This window comes from Pezoporus flaviventris, unplaced genomic scaffold (genome assembly GCF_033815535.1).
Source record: "Pezoporus flaviventris isolate CSIRO_AGI_PZ_B2104156 unplaced genomic scaffold, CSIRO_AGI_Pfla_v1 ptg000022l, whole genome shotgun sequence".
NCBI classification, from domain to species: Eukaryota; Metazoa; Chordata; class Aves; order Psittaciformes; family Psittacidae; genus Pezoporus; species Pezoporus flaviventris.
The window spans coordinates 3,341,540-3,362,117 of record NW_026892570.1 but is presented as its reverse complement, the minus strand read 5'-3'; the positions used below and the strand labels follow the sequence as shown (position 1 = coordinate 3,362,117).

Here is a 20,578-nt window from a genome sequence, read left to right as displayed (position 1 = left end):
TTCTCTGGTCAGATAACCGTTATAGTCTCTGAGAACGGGATTATAATCGAACCAGACTGGAGGAATGAAGACCCAGATCCCATAGAAAGTTAGGATCTCTAATGTGTTTGGAAAACAAGCAATACCTGGATTAACATCTTGTGCAAAGTCTTTTTCTGTGAGTCAGAAAATACAGGGGCAGAGCATTAGGCGTTTGAGGTACCCTAGTGGCAATAGCAAGATGTTTTTCAGATAAGCTAGGTGTCCAGTTGGCTAGGTAACATTAGGAAAACCTTGTCATTCCAGAATTTCTGAGCCAGTTATCTAAAATTGTTTCATAGTTTCCGCTCTACCTGGCCCAATGGAATAGTGGTGCATCAAAAAAATAAGCCCAGTTGTGACCGATAAACTCCACATGGAGAAAGGACTAAGTGGCATCTGAACTTTTTTAGTGTTAAGATAAAAATGTAGCTGAATTGCATTTGGAAGCCATATAAAGAATAAGAAAAAAGAAATTAAAAAAAGCATAGCAAGAAGAAATCACATCATGTCAGTAAGCCTGTTCTGTACGTACATAGAATATGTCTAGATTACCAGGGGAAATAAACTTGGATATTTTCTTTCTGTCTAGTACTGACATAATGCTCTCATCTTTCACATTAACATTGTTTCACAGATGTCATTGGCCTGTGTATGCCTGGCTCATTCAAGCCAGCACTTAACCACAATATACCTACTTAACTATACCTACTGTGTATATGAATTATGAAAAGTTCCTTTTTTTTCTTATTTTCTTAACAGTGCTTATCATACAGTCTAGACCATACTTTTCAGATATAAAAACTTGCTTTAAAAGCATGACAGGATTAGTTTATTGGAGGCACTGAGTTATTTGTCTCAAAATCAGTCATTTTATTAAAAAGTTGAGGTTCTAGCTGTACCCCTCTAGTTGCATCCAGTTCAATACATTTTTTTTGTCAACATCATGTTTAACATTGCTTCTTCTATTTCTTTCTTCCACCTAGAATGTTTTACGGAAGTTGATGCAGATTTCCATGCTAGAATACCAGTGGTGGTGTGCAGAGAAAAACAAAGGTCTCAGTTGTCACTTTGTGTGTTCTAATAGTATATAGCAATGTAAAATATATATATACCAACATCTGAAAAATGACGTTTCTATACTAAATTATTACAGTTCCATGGATCTTGAAACACAAACTAACACTCATGGGCAAGTCATTCCTAGCCTATAATAAGAGGGTAAGGGTTGTTCTGTCCTCAGCTGTATTTCCCAACCCTTTCCACCATTATGGCTTCCAGCATGTACCCTTACCCTTCTTCCATTTGGGATAACTGCTCAAACAAACTTTCCTTCCATGTAGTTGATGCGGATACCATGTTAAATTATGGGTTACTGTAAGGGCAAGATCAGCTTGCTTGGCCTCACTAGTATTTTGAGAACAAGTGAAAGATTTTTATTTTGCCCATTTAATGCATATCATTTAGGATTCATTAAATATTCTTTCAACAGCTACTGATACAGAAGTATTACCAGTTATTTGCTGCTACCTCAATTTTTCAGTGTTTGAAAATATTTCTTTTGCTGTAGAATCAGCATAGAAACTGTTTTCTGATGGGTGTGGAATGGGAAGATGTTTTTGATTCATGAATGAAATTAGTACTGTAATTTTATTTAGTTCAGTGACTTAGTCATTAGAAACAAATACTTAAATTTGAATTGTATTTGAAAACATTTTTACAGAAAATTATAATGCAATAAAACAATCTGATTTTCCATGCTGGTTTAATTTAGAAAAGGTGTCTTTGAGAGGCTGTTAAGTCTTACCTTACAGCCTCCTGCTGAACTGTTTTGTGAGATGTTACCTGACCTGTGCCTGTTCTTACGAAACATCCAGGATCTTTTGTTTCTTTTTGGGTTTTAGTGGCCTTATTTGTAAAGTGAGTGCAGGGAATGAGAATGCTTGTCTGACAACAAACCATTTGGCTGCACTTGGGAAACTGGAACCTACTGTAGTAACTTTAGTGATTGTCTTCAGGTACTGGGCAAAGGTAAGAGTAATTTGTAAATAAATACTGAATGAACATCGATATTATGCTCATAAGACTGTTGGTGTGGTTTAGAAAACAGGTGTTGAAACTGTCTTTCAAAAAAGAGTTTGAAAAGGGATTCTAAGCTTTTTATAAATTTGAAGTTTTATGTAAATGTCATCTGTGTATTGTATGATTCCACTGAATTTCAAAGTGGAATTTTAAGCTTCAGCCAGTAGCATGCAGAATGTAAGTATCCTGCTCTGGTACCAAATAATTCATGGGAATGTACATGGAATGAAATTTATATGAAATGGAATTACAAGTTTCCCATAAACTTAATCCATCGTGGGAAAAAATGATAGGAAAAAGCTGTTTTTTCCATAGGTAGGTAAAAACTTTATTGTGAATTAAAATAAATTCTTTCAAAACTTTGTGTGCTTGCAACTAACATATGATTTAAGAAAAAGAACAGTATTTAAGAAACGCTTTTGGCTTGTACTATATCTATGTAAAATGTTTGCGTATGTGCTGTATGCTGTCTGTTTTGCCAGTCTGCATCCTGTGGCTCTTGAAAAGAAAATACTGTGGCAATAACAAGACACCAGTAAATACTCAGGCCTTGAGAACAAAGTCCATCTCAGTAGAGCTTAAAGATGTCTGAGTTTCTGTTGGTATTTAACGTGGCAGACTTCTGAACAGTTAATGAAAAGAGTATTTTTTCATAGTATCACTTGAAACCTTAATGACTGCACAATTTATTTTCACAGTTGTGCTGTGTTGATCGTCCTGAAGAGGGAGGCTTGTCACCATATGTGTTTGCTTTGATGGTTATTTTCTTTTTACAACAGAGGAAACAGCCTTTTCTGCCTGTGTATTTGGGATCATGGGTATGTGTATTAATACACTGAATAGTATGAGTGTGAGGACAAATCACTTGTGGTGTTTTATTGTAACCTGTCAGGTTTTTGCTGTTCTGAACAAGCCATAAGTGAGCCAGTTCTGCAGGATTTCAGAAAGATGTTAATTCAGCCAGACTGCACATAGCATTTATGTGCTTGCCTGTAAGGATGCAGTTCACAATCCTAGTTGCTGAACTAAGTGCTTGGTTGCCCCTTTAGTAAATAAAGAGAGCTGGGCATTGAATGCATTTCATAACAGTCTGCTTCCTCATTTCTTCAGCCTTTCTTCCAGACTCTTGAGAACTTTGAATTTACATAGCTACATCCCAAAACAGTGTCTTTTGACACCTAATTCTTCAAAATGTAGACCACAGCTGGGGAGCACACTGGTACGACACCTGCCCAAGGGATCAGACTAGGGGTTTAGAGCATGTATTTCTTGGGTGTAGAAGCTGAAGTGCATCTTAGTATCGAGAGTTGTGTTACGGACACAAATCCAGAATCCAGTTCACCAGGACATGGTCCAAGTATTATATTCATGACATCCACTTTTGTTCTTGTAGTCACCTACTGTATTTAGTGTGCATGTTACAATTACATTGGCCTTGTAGTTAACGTTTTCCTTCAGTACATGGCTGGCTCATTCCCAAAGCCTCTCCACACTCTGCAGTGAAGGAGAAATGTCACGCAGTATATGTTCATATAATTAAAAAATGGATATTCATGCTTGTGTAACATGCAAATGCAAGTTTCTATGACACATGGATACCCTTCCAAAAGCACTGAACTTTTGAGAGCCTTTTGTATAGGGAGAAGAGAGAAGCAGGTTGGCACATACTACAGGCTACTTTTAAACTTTGTTCTGTTTTAGTTTGTCATACTACCATGGGGAGATAAGATTTGAAGTTCATGTAATGATTAGTATGTTTCGTTTTGTGTTTCCTTTAGATTGGAGGATTCTCATTAAACAAATTAACTAATTTTCATCTGAAAGAAGTTGAAAATGATGCGGTAGTTTGGGAACATAATCCCGCTGATGATTCTGATTTGCTACAAGAAACTTCCCCTAGAAGGGGCAAGGTCTGAACTATTTAATTTGCTTATGTTGTCAAAAAAAGAACCATCTTCTAGTTAGTTTCATGTTTACGTTGCAAAACCATGAGCTGAACTAAGAGATTGCATGACTGCTTGATACAAGGTTTACTATGCTTAACTCTTGGTGCTAGTTTATAGAGTTATGGCAATTTTGTCTCAGAATTAGTTTAAGCATATGAAAAATATTTCCTGTTAGCTTTGAACTGTTCTTACAAATTATAACTTTGAAAGAAACAACATCACTGTATTATTTCATGTTATGATAGTTAACTCTGCAGTTTAGGCTTTGGTAAAAAATAGGCTGTATAATCCATTCTGTCTAATTAGATTGGATGTGGTATTTCCTTGGAAATTTATGAATTATGGCATAAACAAATAAGCAATTGTTATTAATTATTGCTATTAATAACCGTTTGTTATTCATAGCCATTTGCTATTCATAGCCATTGTTGCAGTCTTTCGTTTTGAAGTTTTATAATCTGGGTTTTTACTATCTCATTTTTTTAATTGCAGGGTTTTTTGCAGTTGCAGAAGTATAGAAGTAACTATGAGTTTTGTAATATTACATTACAGCTGAAATACAAGGAAGTGTAACAACCAAACACCTGTGCATTAAATATTTTTTAAGTTTTCTTCTATAATTTACAGGTTCCCTTAGTGTTTGATTCAGGACAGCAGTGTTCAGCACCTGCTGGTCAGCTCTGGCTAGAACTGCTTCGTTTCTATGCCTTGGAGTTCAATATGGCTGATTTTGTTATTAGCATACGACTCAAAGAAGCAGTGTCTCGTGAATCAAGGGACTGGCCTAAAAAGCGCATTGCTGTAGAAGGTATATGTATATATATATATATATCTCATAAAACTCCAAGAACTGTTATTTTAATTTTCTAGGGTACTGTCTTGACTGTTGACACTGTGGGTAATAGGTTAAAATTTTTCAATATTGGACTGTGCTTCCCAGTATTATAGGAGAATATTGTTTTGGGGAAAAAAATCCATTTAATATTTCTCTTGGGTTTTTTTTTTCAACATTATCAAATGTAATTAAGTGGACTTAAAAATTGCCTGCAGCACAATTCATAGATCTTATGTCCTTACACGGTGTTTTAGGGTAACTAATGTTAGTATATTCAAATTTTATAAGGATGTAAGTTTATTCTTTTTTTATAAAGTTGACTCTTGCACTGCTGGCTCACTTCTTCTTTCTATTAGACCCGTATTCAGTCAAAAGGAATGTGGCAAGAACTCTGAACAGTCAGCTAGTTTATGAGTATATTCTTCACTGCCTGAGAGCAACTTACAAGTATTTTGCCTTGCCTCAGAAAAAAAGTGCAAAATCAAGCAAAAAGTCCATTCTAAATGCCCATGAAGAGAAATCCCAAATGCTGCACTGTGGAAAAGATGCTATAAGGCATCAAAATGCTGATTTGCAAAACTTGGACAGTAGAACAAGCACACCAGTAGTGGAAGACTGCATAATAGCGACTACAGATATGCCCCAGACACATAGAACTGATGCTTCAAAACTTTGTGATGGCTCAGGAAGTATCACAGAAGAAGAACTAGCTGATGATATAAATCATTTGGGAATTGCCTATGAAGATTCAGACTGTATAGTTGAGGAATTTATTTCTGGAAATAATGAGGATTTTAAACCAAGTTGTGAGAAGACAGACAGTGGAAATGAAGAGGAGGAAGAGGAAGAACATGAACAACAAAAAAGGTGGAATAGTATCTTGACTACTGAGCGAGAAATAGATGAAGATAGTGATAGTGGAGATCCCCCTGTTACACTAAATGAACATGATATAGAGACATGTGGTACTTCAGACTTAGAAGGTTTTCAAAATGCTGCATTTGCAGATATTGATGAGTTTGCCTTAGAGTGCAGTGATATAATGGAAGACAAGATAGATGTTGATGAAGAGAGCACTGAAGGTTCTGATGAACTGCATGAATCCTTGAAGGAATTCACATATTTAGCATGGAGTCAAATATCCCAAATGATTGATTCGGATGATGAGGAGGAAGAGGAGGAAGAATCTGGTCTTCTAAACCAGAGAGAGTGTGGTATTACAAGAGCTGGAGATGAACAAGATAATGCATACTTTGGATCTGGCAATGACGATGCACTGTCAGAGGAAGAAGAAGATGATTTTTCCCTCCCCAATAAATGTGAGAACAAACACACTGAAGAACATGTGGATGGACTTCTGAGAAGCAATTTGAGTCAAGAGGATCTTACTGAGAAGGGAAGCCTTTTTGAAGAGAACACAGCAATAGAACAGGGTTTAGAATATGAACTTTTTTATGAATTCAGTAAAACAGCTTTTACAAAGGGCAAGGTAAGGAAACTGAATCAGAACATACTGCTTGCGTTCTGTTATCAGTTATATTAAAGTGTTGGTCAAATTCAGTGAAGTAAAACCAGTCTCACTTTCTGTTCATGTAGTCTCCTACAGTTGTATGTAGCCTGTGCAAACGGGAAGGTCATTTAAAGAGGGATTGTCCAGAAGACTTGAAGAAAATTGAGCTTGACCTCCTGCCAGAACTGACACCCAAATTCTCAGTTATTCTAGATCAAGTTTGTGTCCAATGTTACCGTAAGTTTTTTCCGATAAATATTGTGCGGTAGCAATAGTGCAAAAAATAATGACATAATCATGCTAATGGTGTTGTAAAAGGAGACAGTTTATTTGCCACACTGCATCCAACTCTTAAATACTATTCTCAGATTTGTAAGGGCTTTAATGGGACTGGTGAGTAGTTCATATCTAGAGAATAGTAATTTGTATTTAGATGTTTATCATTATCTACAAAATGTTTAGGTTTATCTTCCCCACTGTGGCTGTCTTGATTACTCATTTAAACATCTTGGGAATTATATTGAGTTTAATTTTGGGTGAGTTTTTTGACTGATGCTTTTACAGGTCTATCTGAATTAACTGTTCCTTAACTTGTGGTTCTTAGTAAGCAATGACTTCAGTGTTCTAGAAAAAAATGAGTCAAAATACTGTTTTATAACAATTCTCCACTTTTGTTCTTTTCAGAGTGACCCAGCTTTCCTCCTTTCACCATTTCTGACCAGACAAAATGTGTTACTTGTCTAATTAATGTTTTTCTTTGAACAGGTATTTTTCTTCTACTTCATCCTTGCTTGCTTTCCTTCACACGTGAATCTTCTCTTGCTTTTTCTTTCCCCCCTACCTTGCTGAAAACCCCTCAATTTTTTTCATTTGAATCTTTGCTTTTGACTCTCTACAGATCAGTTTGCCTAAATTTTTTATTTATTTTTTTTTAAGGTGATTTTTCTCCAAGTATTTTGGAGGATCAGGCTCGGGAACATATAAGACAAAACTTGGAAAACTTCATTAGACATGATTTCCCAGGTAATTAGTCAGTTTTAGCTTGTTATTTATACTTTGGTGTGCCTGTACTTGCGTGTTTTCCAAGAAAACATCTTATCAATATAATAAGCATTTCAGGTTTGAACACTCAACCTATATTGTTGCTCAGCATTGCTATAATTAATTACATTAATTTATATTTTTTAAGGCTTTGGTTTAAGTTGTTTTCTTACTTAGTCATATATACAACACATTAGTAGGAAGGAGCAATGACAAGTTAAGGAGAAAACTATCAACACAGTAGTGGAACAGCCTGTAATTATTTTAGCTATATTCATTAGCCAGACTTCTTCTTGTTCTATTTGCTCTTAAAAACAACAAGCTTTTTGTAATCATTCCTACTGAAACTTACTCATTTTGGAATATTTTAAAATACAGGTACTGTATTTGCAGTACCTAGCTATTTGAATTTGTTTTGCTTTGTTTCTGGAGTCCTTACCAGTGTTTGTATAACACCCAGACTTTGGTTCATAGTCTTTTAAAATTAGCAACAGATATTTTTGGCTGGAGCTTGGTATGTGGTTAGATATATCCTTTACCCTAAAAATCTCTGTAGAGAGCAGTCTTACTATTTTTTTTTTTTAATCAGATATCAGCTGGTTGCCACATGCTGATGATTTTATTATTGGAAAACCTGACTTGTTTCTGGATTTGTCAGACTGCTCATTTGAACCAATGAAAGTAGAGATATTTTCCACATCAGCAAAGTTAATGAGAGAATAAGTTTTGATGTATCACAGATAGTAATGTTTTTATGCCTGTATTAAAAGACATGCAGTGGATTGAAATTACATACAACTTGAGGTTCTGTGTCAATATGGGGTTATAACCCATTATATCTCTTGCAGGAACCAAGCTGAATTTGTTTGGCTCATCAAAAAATGGCTTTGGCTTCAAAGAAAGTGACCTTGATATCTGTATGACAATTGATGGGCTGGAAACTGCTGAGGTAGTTTAAAAAGTGGCTTGGGTTTGGGGATTTTTTGGTTTGTTTGTTTGTTTTATTTTAAAACATGCAAAATTTTATGGGTATATTGTGTGTATATATAGTGTAACAAAGTTATTATTTTATAGAAGCTTCTCAGATTGGAAGAAAGCACAAATTAGTGCCCCAAAGATAATTTAGGGGGTTTTGCTGTTGGTCTAGGCAAAATATAAACTTTAAAAGCTTGTTAAGATGCTGTATATTGTTGATTTTGCAGGTGCTATTCTGAAACTATTTCTGGTCTTCAGATAATTGTTTATAATATGAAACTCTGTTATACAGCTTTAATCTTAATGGCAAGTAATAAAAGTTTTTCCTAAATGTAGCAGATACAACCGTGAACTTTTTTTCTTAATGTCTTAGGGACTTGATTGCATCAGAATCATTGAAGATTTAGCAAAAGTTCTCAAGAAACAGTCAGGTAACTTTCTTGAAAATTAAAATAAGTGGTTCTATTTATGTGACTTCAGTTGCTGTAGTGACAACATTCTGGGGCACTATAGATTAAAATCAAGATAAAACTATACTGAAGAGTGTATCGTTAGAACGAGTGAGGTTATACGTTGTGAACACTTAAATTTTTTTTTTTTTTGCATATGTAAGTCTATGAGGTTATAATCTTATAGGACTGCATCTGAACTGGACATGCAGTGTATTTATAACCTACATGCATAAACATAAAGCTTCAGGCTTTATAACCTACATTCTTAGTGCACAGTAAGTTAATAGTAAAAGGTAGGCTGATACAAGTTTGCAATGAGGATTCTGTTTTTTTCTAGAAGAAATTACAATTTATAGTGCTTGTTTTAGTGTATTTCACATGAATTTAATGTAATTGAAGTGAACTATCAGTGATCTCTTAAGCTTATTTTTCTATAACACTGAGATTGATCTTTGTTTTATTGGGGAGCTAAATGTATATTTGTATATATTTAGCAAGTTAGTCGTGTTTGACAAATGCCTAAATCAACATTAAAATATAACTGAAATACAGTTTTGGTACCAACTAAGATTTTATTTTGTAGCCTTTTTACTACAGTTTGGAGTTACTTGTATTGCAGTCATTCAGTAATTAAACATTTCATTCTAGGTTTAAGAAGTGTCTTGCCTATAACAACTGCTAAAGTCCCAATTGTCAAATTTTTCCATGTCAGAAGTGGTCTTGAAGTAGACATCAGTTTATATAATACTCTGGTAAGATTATTGCCGTTTTCATTTATTTTCTAACAGAAAAGTGTGGGTCGTCATCTTAAGATTGAAGTGACTGTTTCGTTGAGGTTCAATTATCAACTGTTTCCAGTTATACTTTTAGATATTCAAACAACTTTTGCACTTTTAGATATTCAAACAACCTTTTATTTTTTTATTTGATCGTTGAGTGGAGTCAGTGCACAATTGCATCTTTACAGTTGCCACTTCCCTAAGAAAATATATTCATTCTTCAGTAATAGCAGGAACTAGTGGTTTAGGTGTTTAAGTCTCTCTGTAAATGAGAGACAAAATAATATAACTTCAGTGTTCTAACGCTCCAGTTCTCATCATGGCTCACTCTTGCTTTTCCTTGAGACCTGGAATAATGATTTTGAACCTAGCTTGCCTGAACTGGAACATGTTAGAATTTATTAAAAGCCACAAGTTCTTTGGGAAAATACTATAAAAACTAGGTTTGGGTGGAGAGTGTTTTTGGGGGGTTTGTTTCTTTTTTCAGTACCTCTGAACTTCAAAAGCCAGTTCCTTGAAATATTATAGGAAAGTAAGATTTAGAGCCCAGTATTAAACTTTTATATGGGCTCAAGGGAAGTCTTGAGAATGATACCTCAACCACAGAGTTTTCTTCTTGACGTTATGCATCCATATGGGTCAGTTGATTAGCTTTCACTTTTCTGGGCTGAAATTGTTTACTTCAAGAGCCTACCTTCTACCAAACACTTTGAAAATGAAGTGGTAGATTAATGCTTCCCATTCTGAAGCACTGTTCTGTGGATACTGCTTTGTGTGCAGATAAAGTATGTTGATCAGCTTTTTAAGAGAGCAGGTCATAACCTCATCGAGTGCTCCCTTTCTCAATATACATTCTACTATGCAGGGCTTCGCATGTGCGTTTCTTGAGCACGCAACTTAGAGTTCTTGGGTTTTGTGTTTCAGCTTACTACTTAATTTTCTCACAGCTCTTGTATTTTGTGCATGACCTTCTTCTCTTTATAGGCCTTGCATAACACAAGACTCCTGTCATCATATGCAGCCATTGATCCGAGAGTAAAGTATCTATGCTACACAATGAAAGTCTTTACAAAAGTAAGTATATTTCAGACATTCTAGAAGCAGTAGTTCCTGCAGCAAGAGATTATAACAATGAAAGATACAAATGGTGTTTCTTTTTCTAGATATGTGACATTGGAGATGCATCTCGAGGTAGCCTTTCTTCCTATGCGTATACTCTTATGGTGCTTTATTTTCTTCAACAGAGAAATCCACCTGTCATCCCCGTTCTTCAAGAGGTACAGTATCTCAAAGAAATCACTACCTGTACACAGTATTGACCAGAAGAATGTTAATGCTGAACCTGTAGGGCTCTTCTAATGAGTTTAATGTTATGCTTTCAGATCTACAAAGAACCAAAGAAGCCTGAAATTTTAGTTGATGGCTGGAATGTTTATTTCTTTGATAAGATAGATGAGTTGGTGAGTAAATCAGGTTAATTTGCAAATGAAAAAGAATTCCTTTTAAGAAATACAGTCCTCAGATGTGGTGGTTGAATATAGAAATGGAAGTGGAGCAGTTACTGCTTTGAAAATCCCAATACCAAGCTGTAAATCTTTAAGAATATGGTTGGTTGTAATTCATCTGGGGGGGAATCTATGGAATCTGCAAAAAATAATAAAAGTATTTTAAGATGCTAATGATGATTAATTACTGTGTGCATCACACTACTGGGTGAAGATAATTCCTACAAATACCAGCTGCATATTTAGTCATAACTGCTTAATCTCATTGAATAATTTTATGTTAAATAGGCACATAAAATGCATTAATAAATTCTTTCTATAACAGGCAAGACCTAGTATCAGAAGTTATATTAATTCTCCACTTTTGTTGTTACTTTTAAAAAATTTACCATTTAAAAATTGATATTGGATTATTAATACCAATTATGAAAGTAAGTACTCTGCTGTAACTCAGTTGTGTTTCTTTATAAAATAAGACTTCCATTGTTTGAGCTTCCAAGTTATGAAAATTATTCTGCTTAATGTAAGTACTGGAAGTAAAAATATTTTTGTATTTTCAGTCAGTTGTTTGGCCAGACTATGGCAAAAACACTGAATCTGTTGGGCAACTGTGGCTGGGGCTTCTCCGTTTCTACACAGAAGAATTTGATTTTAAAGAACATGTTATCTGCATTCGGAGTAAAAATCTGCTTACAACCTTCAAAAAGCAGTGGACCTCCAAATACATTGTAATTGAAGGTAAAAATATGAAGTACATGAATATGTGGCATTTCTTTAATGCCCACGTGAAAAATTTTCTCCACAAGCCTTAATTATTTTTGTATTACTAGATTATAATTTGTTATTTGCTGATGTTTAGAAATCATTGCAAAATTTCCATTGAGTTTCACTAGTGATAAAAATTACTTAGGATTTTTTTTTTCCCTACTGAAAAGAACGTGCAAAGCAGATATGATACTTTTCATGATGACAGCAACTGAAAGAGAAACGGATTAAACCAAATCCTTTGGAAAAGAAATTACCTGTATTGTAGTTGAGGTTTTCTCTCAAATACCAAGTTTAGCTGAGTCCATATTTACACGAGGAATTTAAAAGTATGTTTTATTACACTGTTAAGTAATACCATGGTCTCTTATCAAGAAAATACAGTGACTTATTTTAGAAATGATCCCTAAACAACTTTCTGGTCTCTATGACTTTCATGGAAAGAATTTTTACTCTCTTCCCTGCACATTCAACTCTCAGAATAACTTTTACCATACTTCAGTCAGTTTGGAGCTAGATGACTGTGATCCCTTTGTCCATGGGGTTAATTTAGTTTCAGCAAATTTACAAACAGTTCAATTTCAGTTCTTAATTCTACATTGGAAATAGCTGCCTTGGGCTGTTAATGTGTATGTATATGTTGTTGGTCTAGGCCTGGACTTAATTAATGCCTGTAATGCTTTTTGTACAGACCCCTTTGATTTGAACCACAATCTTGGAGCTGGACTGTCAAGAAAAAGTAAGTCTCCTGTTAACAAATTTTTTTATAGAGTGAAGATCTTGTCTTAGATCATACTTTACTGGTTTGTTTGATGTTTTCCTGGTTTGTTTTGCTTTGTTTTCTTCATAGTGACAAATTTTATAATGAAGGCTTTTATCAATGGCAGAAGGTTATTTGGTACCCCTATAAAAGTGTTTCCTAAAGAATATCCATCAAAAATGGTAAGTTGCTTCTAAGATCAGTAGGTGCATGCTCTTGAGTGTATAATTTAGCAATTGCAGGAGTAATGTTACACTCTCTTTAAGCTCTTCTCTCTTAAATTTTAACTGTCCACTAAAAATCTTTATGGGAGTTACTACTCAGTACTGGTTTTGTGTTGTTTGCATGTAAAATGTGTTGGCATGCAGAATACTAATCAATACAAAGGTTTGTTGTAGAGGCTTACATATTTTAATCCCTATCAAAACCAGCTTACAGTTTCTTAAAACTGCAAGTTTTAAAAGAGAGCTTGCAGACCTAGTGGTCAGCAGGCTGCCTGTAAAGAAAAGAGGCCAGCAGTCAGTTCAGCTCACTGGATCTTTGAGGAATTCAGCTACACCCACCACACTTACTCTTCTCTGTAACTTTCTGCTGGTTTAGCACTTGCCTATCTGTTTTGATTCCTAGGTGTATGGATTTTCATTTAAAATATGTTATTTCTTCCTTAGGAGTACTTTTTTGATCCTGAGGTACTAACAGAAGGAGAACTGGCACCAAATGATAGATGCTGCAGAACCTGTGGTAAAATTGGCCATTTCATGAGAGATTGTCCCATGAGGAGAAAGTGAGTATAGTTTTGGCATGTGTGTGGAAGTTTTTGTTGGGTTTGTTTAGAAGAAAGATTACGGTTGTATCTATAAAATATTGAAAATCAGCAAATAAAGCTTCAAGAGTATGAAATCTTGAAAGCCTTTGTGCTCAGTTGTAAGTTGAATGGAAACATCTACCCTTTGCTTAGGGTCTGTTTATGTTAACAGCTGTATTTAAAAATAACCTGCAATCTTATATAAGTGGGTAAAAAGCTACTTATATTGGATCAGATGTAATCATCTTTTTGCTGCACAATAGAGAATTGTGAACTTATATTTTGAGACTGTTATTTTGGGAATTTATTCAACTTTAGCTAATGCAAGTACAGTAGTTGATGGTAATTTTAAAATAAAGAATGCTGGAGGTGGTGGTATGAAAACCTACTCAATGTCTAAACTTCTGTATCAGATGCAATGGATTTTTAATCTTGCATTCTGGAGTGAAACCCCAGTTCATTGTACACAAGCAACTACGCCCTATGCAAAATCACATAGAATATTAGAAGCTTCTCCCAGTAGAAGAGACTTTTAGAGATACTGTAAAAATACACAGTTTGAGAAGGGAGTTCTGATTGAATTGTACAAGTAGACAAAAAACCCCAACAACCTGTAATCCTGTCTTTTTCACACAGATTTTCTGTTGTGTTCGTATTTTTTGAGATATTTTAGAATTCAGGGCTGTATTGTAATATAATTGTAAAGTTAGATTATTAAATACATTTTACATCAGTGTAGCATTATTCAGTAAAATGGTCAAAGGGACAAGTGCATTAATTCACTTTATTTAACCCACTCAAGAAATACATGAAATATGTCTTTTATCTGTCGACAGCACTTGATTTGTTGGATATTGGGGTTTTTTCTCCATGTATATATGTAAGCCTTATGAACTCTACAGCATTTTTCTGCTCCTGCAGACTAAGACGGCGGCGTGGTTATGAAGATACAAAAAAACAGAGGTACACAGAAAGCAAGGAGAAAAGAAGCAATGAGGACAAAGAAACTCAGATTAAAACAACAGAAAAGGAGAGCTCAATCAAGGAGGGAAAGTTGCATGTCTGTACACCTCAGAAGAGGAAACTAGGAAGGGCAATACTGGAAATTGGAAGAGAAAAGACTCCAAGGCAATCAGCAGAGAAGTGGAAGCACCTGGAAGATAGAGACTTAAGAGAAAAACGGTGTTTTATCTGTGGAAGAGAAGGTCATATTAAAAAGGAATGCCCACAGTTTAAAGGAGCTGCAGGTATGAAACTAGATCAAGCTGAGCAGTCTAAACAGAGCTTATGGTTTTTGATATTTTTGGTTGGCTGACACATAAGGGTTTTGCTTTGAATGGCATTACATAAATGCTAACTTTTTTTTTTTTTTAAATGTACTTACATTAGCTAGTTTTCTCCCTCATCTGCCTTTCAGAACTTTGCCATATCCCAATAGATTTAACATAGTTCCTCATAGCAGGTAAGGTGCTTGCAGTATAAAAGATACGAATGTCTAATATGTTGACATTGCTTCCATTGTCCTCACTGTGTAGGAGTTTGCTGACATTTCAAATTACAGCTTCTCTTTCAGTACATCATAATTGCAACAAAAGCTCACCTTGTAACTCTTCACATCACCTAAACCAGAATTATTCTGTAAACCGTGAAATCACACAAGTTAGAATATTGTGAATGAAATAATGTTCCTGCCAACTCAGCAGTAGGAGGGATACAGCAATCTGTCTTATTTTTCATAGAGTCAGTTTGCAACTTTGACTTTAAAAACTAAAAAATATAACTACAAAAATGCCCCGAAATACAGATCCTGACAGATCTGAACAAAATAACTAAATACTTGCTTAGCAACATCTAAATCATCCTTCAGATAATACAGATCTCATATCATCTGTGTTGTAAAGAATATCATTCTAAGATAAACTGAGACTCCTTAAGGCAGTGAATGGTATTTCTAGTTAGCTTCCAAAGAAAGGTAGTATTATTATTTCCCTGTAGGTAAACCTAGGAACATTTAAATTTATGCTGGATTAATTTGTTTATAATATGATGAATTACAGATTAGTCATGACTTGACCTCTGAAAGTAACAAACAGGAATCCTTTGTATAAACATAGTTTCAAACCTGTACCAGCAACAATGTTCTGTCTTGCTTAGATCAGGAGACTTTTCTTAATCAGATGTAATCGGTGCAAGAGAGCATAAGACTGTGCTAACAAAGTACTGTAAGTAGGAGGAAAATGGTGCCAATATACTTAGAAGTGTTCATAGTTTGATAGGTCACTAGAAGTGTTGGCTGGACAGAAAAGGTGCTTAAAAATTGATGCCATGTTTTATACAGCTTTTGACCTTTTGAAGCTGTATGTCAAGTCTAAATTTAACTTCTGAGTGTCTTTATCCTTGACCTTGTCTTGTTGAGCTTTTCTTTCTACCATTCCATTTTCCATGATGCTAAATTTGCTAAGGTGAAGGGGCATATGCCTTACTGTTTTGTAGTTAGTGACATGGTTGTATCTCATAACATCATATGAGAACTATGCTAAGGCTGTACGCTACATAAGTCTAAGCTCATTAATTACGGAGTAGGTGGATTTTGTCTGTTATCTGTATTCTGCAAATTACTATACTTGAGTATGAAGAAAATTGCTGTAGGTTGGGCTTTGTCTTTTTTTTTGTGTGCTTTGTGCCCAGAGTATTCTCTCTGGTTGAATAGAGCACTATGAACAAGTAGACCTAAGAGATTATTTTTTTTTTGCTGTGTTCCATTTTGTAAGACTATGGACAATTCAATTACCTGTTCAATTATCTTTGTTCATTTTCTAAGTTCCCTGTGTCCCTCTGCTTGTGGAGAAGGGTACAGAGCTTAATTTATTGTAGGTTCCTAACTTAGATACATAACTATATATGCATCTGGTTGAAGCCCAGCCCATAACTCAGCATCATGCAGCTGCTTGATCCTCCCCCTTTATTCCCCCCTACTCTGAGCAGGATGGGGAGGAGAATCAAAAGAATGTAAACCCCATGGGTTGAGATAAAAACAGTCGGTAACTAAAGTATAAAACAATACTACTACTACCACCACTAATAATAAAACAACTACTACTACCACTAATAATACGGGAAATAACAAAGAGAATATAAAACTAAAAAGAGGAAGGAAAAAAAAAACAATAAACACAAGTGATGCACAATACAATTGCTCGCCAGCTGACTACAGATACCCAGTCTGACCTGAGCAGTGATCTGGGCCTTCTAGGTGACTCCCCTCACTTTATATACTGGGCGTGACGTCCTGTGGTATGGAATACACCTTTGGGTCAGTGTCCTGTCTCTGCTCCCTCCCAGCTTCTTGTGCCCCTGCTCACTGGCAGAGCATGAGACTGAAAAGTGCCTGATCAGTGTAAGTATTACTGAGCAACAACTAAAACCATCGGTGTATTATCAGCCTTGTTCTTAGTCCAAAGCCAAAACACAGCACTGCACCAGCTACTAGGAAGGAGAAAAATAACTGTTACAGCTGAACCCAGGACAGTATTGACCCCTTATTCCATACCATTCACATTATGCTCACATCCCACATTTTTCAATATACCATCGCTTTTTGTCTCTTAAGATATATATATATATAGATATATATATATATATATATATATATATACACACAAAGAGACAGGTATCATTCCTTAGTCCATGGACCATCCCTATGAAGTTCACTGAATTCATTCAGTCCATGATGTTGGGCTTCATCTGTCATAACAGTCTTTCAGGGCAGGAGAGAGGTCAATTCCTTCATACACTGGCCCTCTGAGGCAGGCAAAAAAGAGGTGCAATTGTTAACGATTCCCATTACACACCTCCCAAAATATAGAGCTGATAACCATGCTGAGAATGCATACCAGATCAGTTTCATGATTGATGATTCTATTGTATGAGAAGCCATTACCATAAAGTACAATGAAACAAGAACCTTAGCCCAGACCCAAAGCCAATAAATGCTAAAACAGCAAATGCTGGCTGCAAGTAAGGTGTTATATGCTGGCACTCTGAGATCAACTCCAACACCAAATAAATCAACACTACAAGGAGTGACTATTAATCTGAAAGACTGTTTATCACAAATATGCTTAGACACACTCTGGTGAGGTCTATTGTTATCTCAACCCTTTGGGCTCCACGCTGGGTGCCAGAAAGGACTGTCGTGGTTATGCCCAGCTGGTAACTTTGCACCACGCAACCACTCACTCAGTCCCCCGCATTCTTCCCTTCCTCCCTGCTCACTCCCAGCAGGATGGGGAAGAGAATCGAAAGAATGTAAACCCCACAGGCTGAGATAAGAACAGTCCAGTAAATAAAGTATAATACAAAACTACTACTGCTACCACAAGTTATAATAATGATAAGGGAAATAACAAGGGGAGAGAATATAAAACTTGTAAGTGAATTAAAAAAAAACAACCCAAAAAGGACAACTGATGCACAGTACAATTGCTCACCACCTGCTGACCAATACCCAGCCTGACCCAAGCAACAATCTAGCCTTCTGGGTAACTCCCCCCAGTTTATATACTGGGCATGATGTGCTGTGGTATGGAATACCCCTTTGGCTAGTTTGGGTCAGGTGTCCTGTCTCTGCTCCCTCCCAGATTCTTGTGCCCCTTTTTACTGGCAGAGCATGAGACTTAAAAGTGCTTGATTGGGGTAAGCATTACTGAGCAACAGCTAAAAACATCCATGTGTACCAGCTTTGTTCTCAGACTAAAGCCAAAACACAGCACTGCACCAGCTACTAGGAAGGAGAAAAATAACTGCTACAGCACCTCATCTCATTGTGCCAGTTTTCCATTTTACAGAAATAAGAAAAATAGCAATATCCTACATTCTACTGTCTATGCAGGTAGATTGTAAATATCATGGTATTTTTGTATCTTAAAATACCTGAAATAGAAACTAGTTTTAAATTAGCAAATCTTTCTTATGACTTTTTCAGTTGTTCCAAAACCAGAAGCATTGTATGGATCCCCTTTGTTACCCAGTGCTTCCAAACATGCTCGTAGATTAAATCAGGTAAACACTAATTGTCCTTTTTCTTTGATCTTTTTCTCTTTAAATGTTCTAAAGTCCATATAAAGTAATTAAAACTAGCTTTACTTAAGCTTTCAATGAGAACCTTTTTTTTTCTTAGCTGTGGAATGACATAATTTTCTTGGTTCATCAATGTGTATCTGTTGTTTACAGGGAGTGCTTATATATGAAGAAAAAAAGAAACAAAAAGGAAAAGTATTTTTGAGTCCCCAGTCAGGTTTGTGTATCTTCATTTCAATTCAGAAATTCTGTGTAAAAGCATGTATCTTCAACTTGCTTTCTCTATCGGTCCTTCTGGGAACTCTGCCTAGATGGCCTAACACAGCAGCAGTCTACTCAAGTTGCTAGGTAATTCTGTGAAGGCACTCTTTTGGTCCTTTTTTTTAACTGGAAAAGTGAGCACTTTTTCAGTTTTGTTTTGGAAACAAAATTTAGGCATATCAGTTCTATGCATTTTATTTGTTCTTTTTCAACTCTCATAAATCTGTTTTGCAGAAGGGTATGGTGGGGTTTTATCAGTCTCTCACCTCTCTACTGTTCTGGCATACATGGAGTTCTGTGTTTCTTCAGGGACAACATGTGGAGCACTTTAAGGCTTCTTCAGAGTAATTGTCTAGAATTCCATATGATCAACTAACCTGAGAGATTACCAAAGCACATCTTTGGTCTGAGCTGAAAAAACACAGGGAAGTTAAAATTGCACTTTTAAGTAGCATTCAGATGACAGTATAAAGGCCTTTATGTACTCTCTCTGGAGATGTTTTATCTTAGATGCATGGTTACAGATGCAGCTTCTTTACAGTAATTTCACAAACTTACTAAGGTATAATGAAGATTTTAAAAGTTTTTTTAATAAAATATATAAATATCTTCGGGACATCTGAAGGGGGGAACCCACGTAGTCTTTGCAAACTATGGAAAAATAAACTGCAATTAATTATCTCAAATCAAATTCTCAGTTTTGTTGGAAGATAAAGTGTTTTCTGTTTTCAGTGCAAGGCTTTTTCAAATCCAGGTTTGGGGATTTTTAAACACAAAGTGATTGTCATTTGGCTAGATATTTAGTTGAAAAAATGTTAGTTTTCACTTTTGTATTCTAGTACTTCAATATTTCATACTGTCTTCCAGCATGTAATGATCTAAAGTTGAACCGTGTGTGCTTTCGTTATAGTTTGACTTAACAATAATTTTCTCCTGATTGTTTCAGTTGTTTACATCTTGTCTGACTTTTTCTTCTTTTTTTCATTAAACTCCCAATCTTAGGCAGCCTTTCCAACAAATACATGACTCAGGGAAAAGCCTCACAGAAGAGGACCCAACAAGAATCATGAGGGATATTAAGCACTGTTAAATTGCAGTGCAGACCCTTCATTCATCTAAAAAATTTTGTCTAAAGCATCTGGACTCGCAGGACAGCAGAACAGACAACCTTCAACTTAATTTTAATGAAATATGGGTGGTTTATTTTAGATTGCTAGTACAAGCAATACTGACCCCTGCTCTGAAATAGGTTGTTGGAGTATTTAAATAGAAAGCCATAATTTTTTTTATTTCTTTTTTTTGTAAATCATATAAAAAAGGGCAGGTACTAAAAATGGACTGTTTTCAAGGTTTTGTCGTTTCATCTGATGATTTTAAAATGCACATTTTAAAATTGTGTGCAAGCCAAATACATTATATTCAAAAATTGATTTTTTGAAGCAGCAAATAATATTTATTAATGTTGATTGTATACTGAATCCTTGTTTAAAAGTGTTCTAAATGTTTGTAGACTGCTACATTTTTGGTTTGTTGGGTTGTGGGTTTTTTTTTCCCTATGGAGAACTGAAAACATAGAAGTTAGTAAACATAACATAAAACAATCTCTGGACAAGCATTGCCATTAAGATTTCTTGGGGGGGGTTCTGTTCCATGATTCTTATAGGAGTTCATTAGCTGCTGTGTACAACAAGAAAAACTAAGAAGCAGGTCAGTCCTGTTTGATGCTGCTAAGAATCTTTTTCAAGCCCTTGAGGATACAGATAAA

At 35.5% G+C, this 20,578-nt stretch overlaps 1 protein-coding gene across 1 annotated transcript in view; it reads left to right on the top strand.

Moving 5' to 3' along the window:
* Positions 1-20,194, top strand: part of TUT7 (terminal uridylyl transferase 7) — a 34,603-nt gene extending 14,409 nt beyond the window's left edge. Inside the window, exons 8-29 of the mRNA XM_061456273.1 lie at positions 1,005-1,074; positions 1,923-2,049; positions 2,799-2,918; positions 3,879-4,010; positions 4,674-4,854; positions 5,238-6,370; positions 6,478-6,628; positions 7,328-7,414; positions 8,281-8,381; positions 8,781-8,838; positions 9,508-9,611; positions 10,623-10,712; positions 10,802-10,915; positions 11,021-11,098; positions 11,704-11,881; positions 12,600-12,647; positions 12,759-12,850; positions 13,337-13,452; positions 14,395-14,720; positions 18,458-18,534; positions 18,706-18,769; positions 19,816-20,194. Of these exons, the coding sequence (XP_061312257.1) occupies positions 1,005-1,074; positions 1,923-2,049; positions 2,799-2,918; positions 3,879-4,010; positions 4,674-4,854; positions 5,238-6,370; positions 6,478-6,628; positions 7,328-7,414; positions 8,281-8,381; positions 8,781-8,838; positions 9,508-9,611; positions 10,623-10,712; positions 10,802-10,915; positions 11,021-11,098; positions 11,704-11,881; positions 12,600-12,647; positions 12,759-12,850; positions 13,337-13,452; positions 14,395-14,720; positions 18,458-18,534; positions 18,706-18,769; positions 19,816-19,883 (3,515 nt within the window). The 3' untranslated portion in view covers positions 19,884-20,194. The remainder of the gene's footprint in view (positions 1-1,004; positions 1,075-1,922; positions 2,050-2,798; positions 2,919-3,878; positions 4,011-4,673; positions 4,855-5,237; positions 6,371-6,477; positions 6,629-7,327; positions 7,415-8,280; positions 8,382-8,780; positions 8,839-9,507; positions 9,612-10,622; positions 10,713-10,801; positions 10,916-11,020; positions 11,099-11,703; positions 11,882-12,599; positions 12,648-12,758; positions 12,851-13,336; positions 13,453-14,394; positions 14,721-18,457; positions 18,535-18,705; positions 18,770-19,815) is intronic.
* Positions 20,195-20,578: the final 384 nt, after the last annotated feature.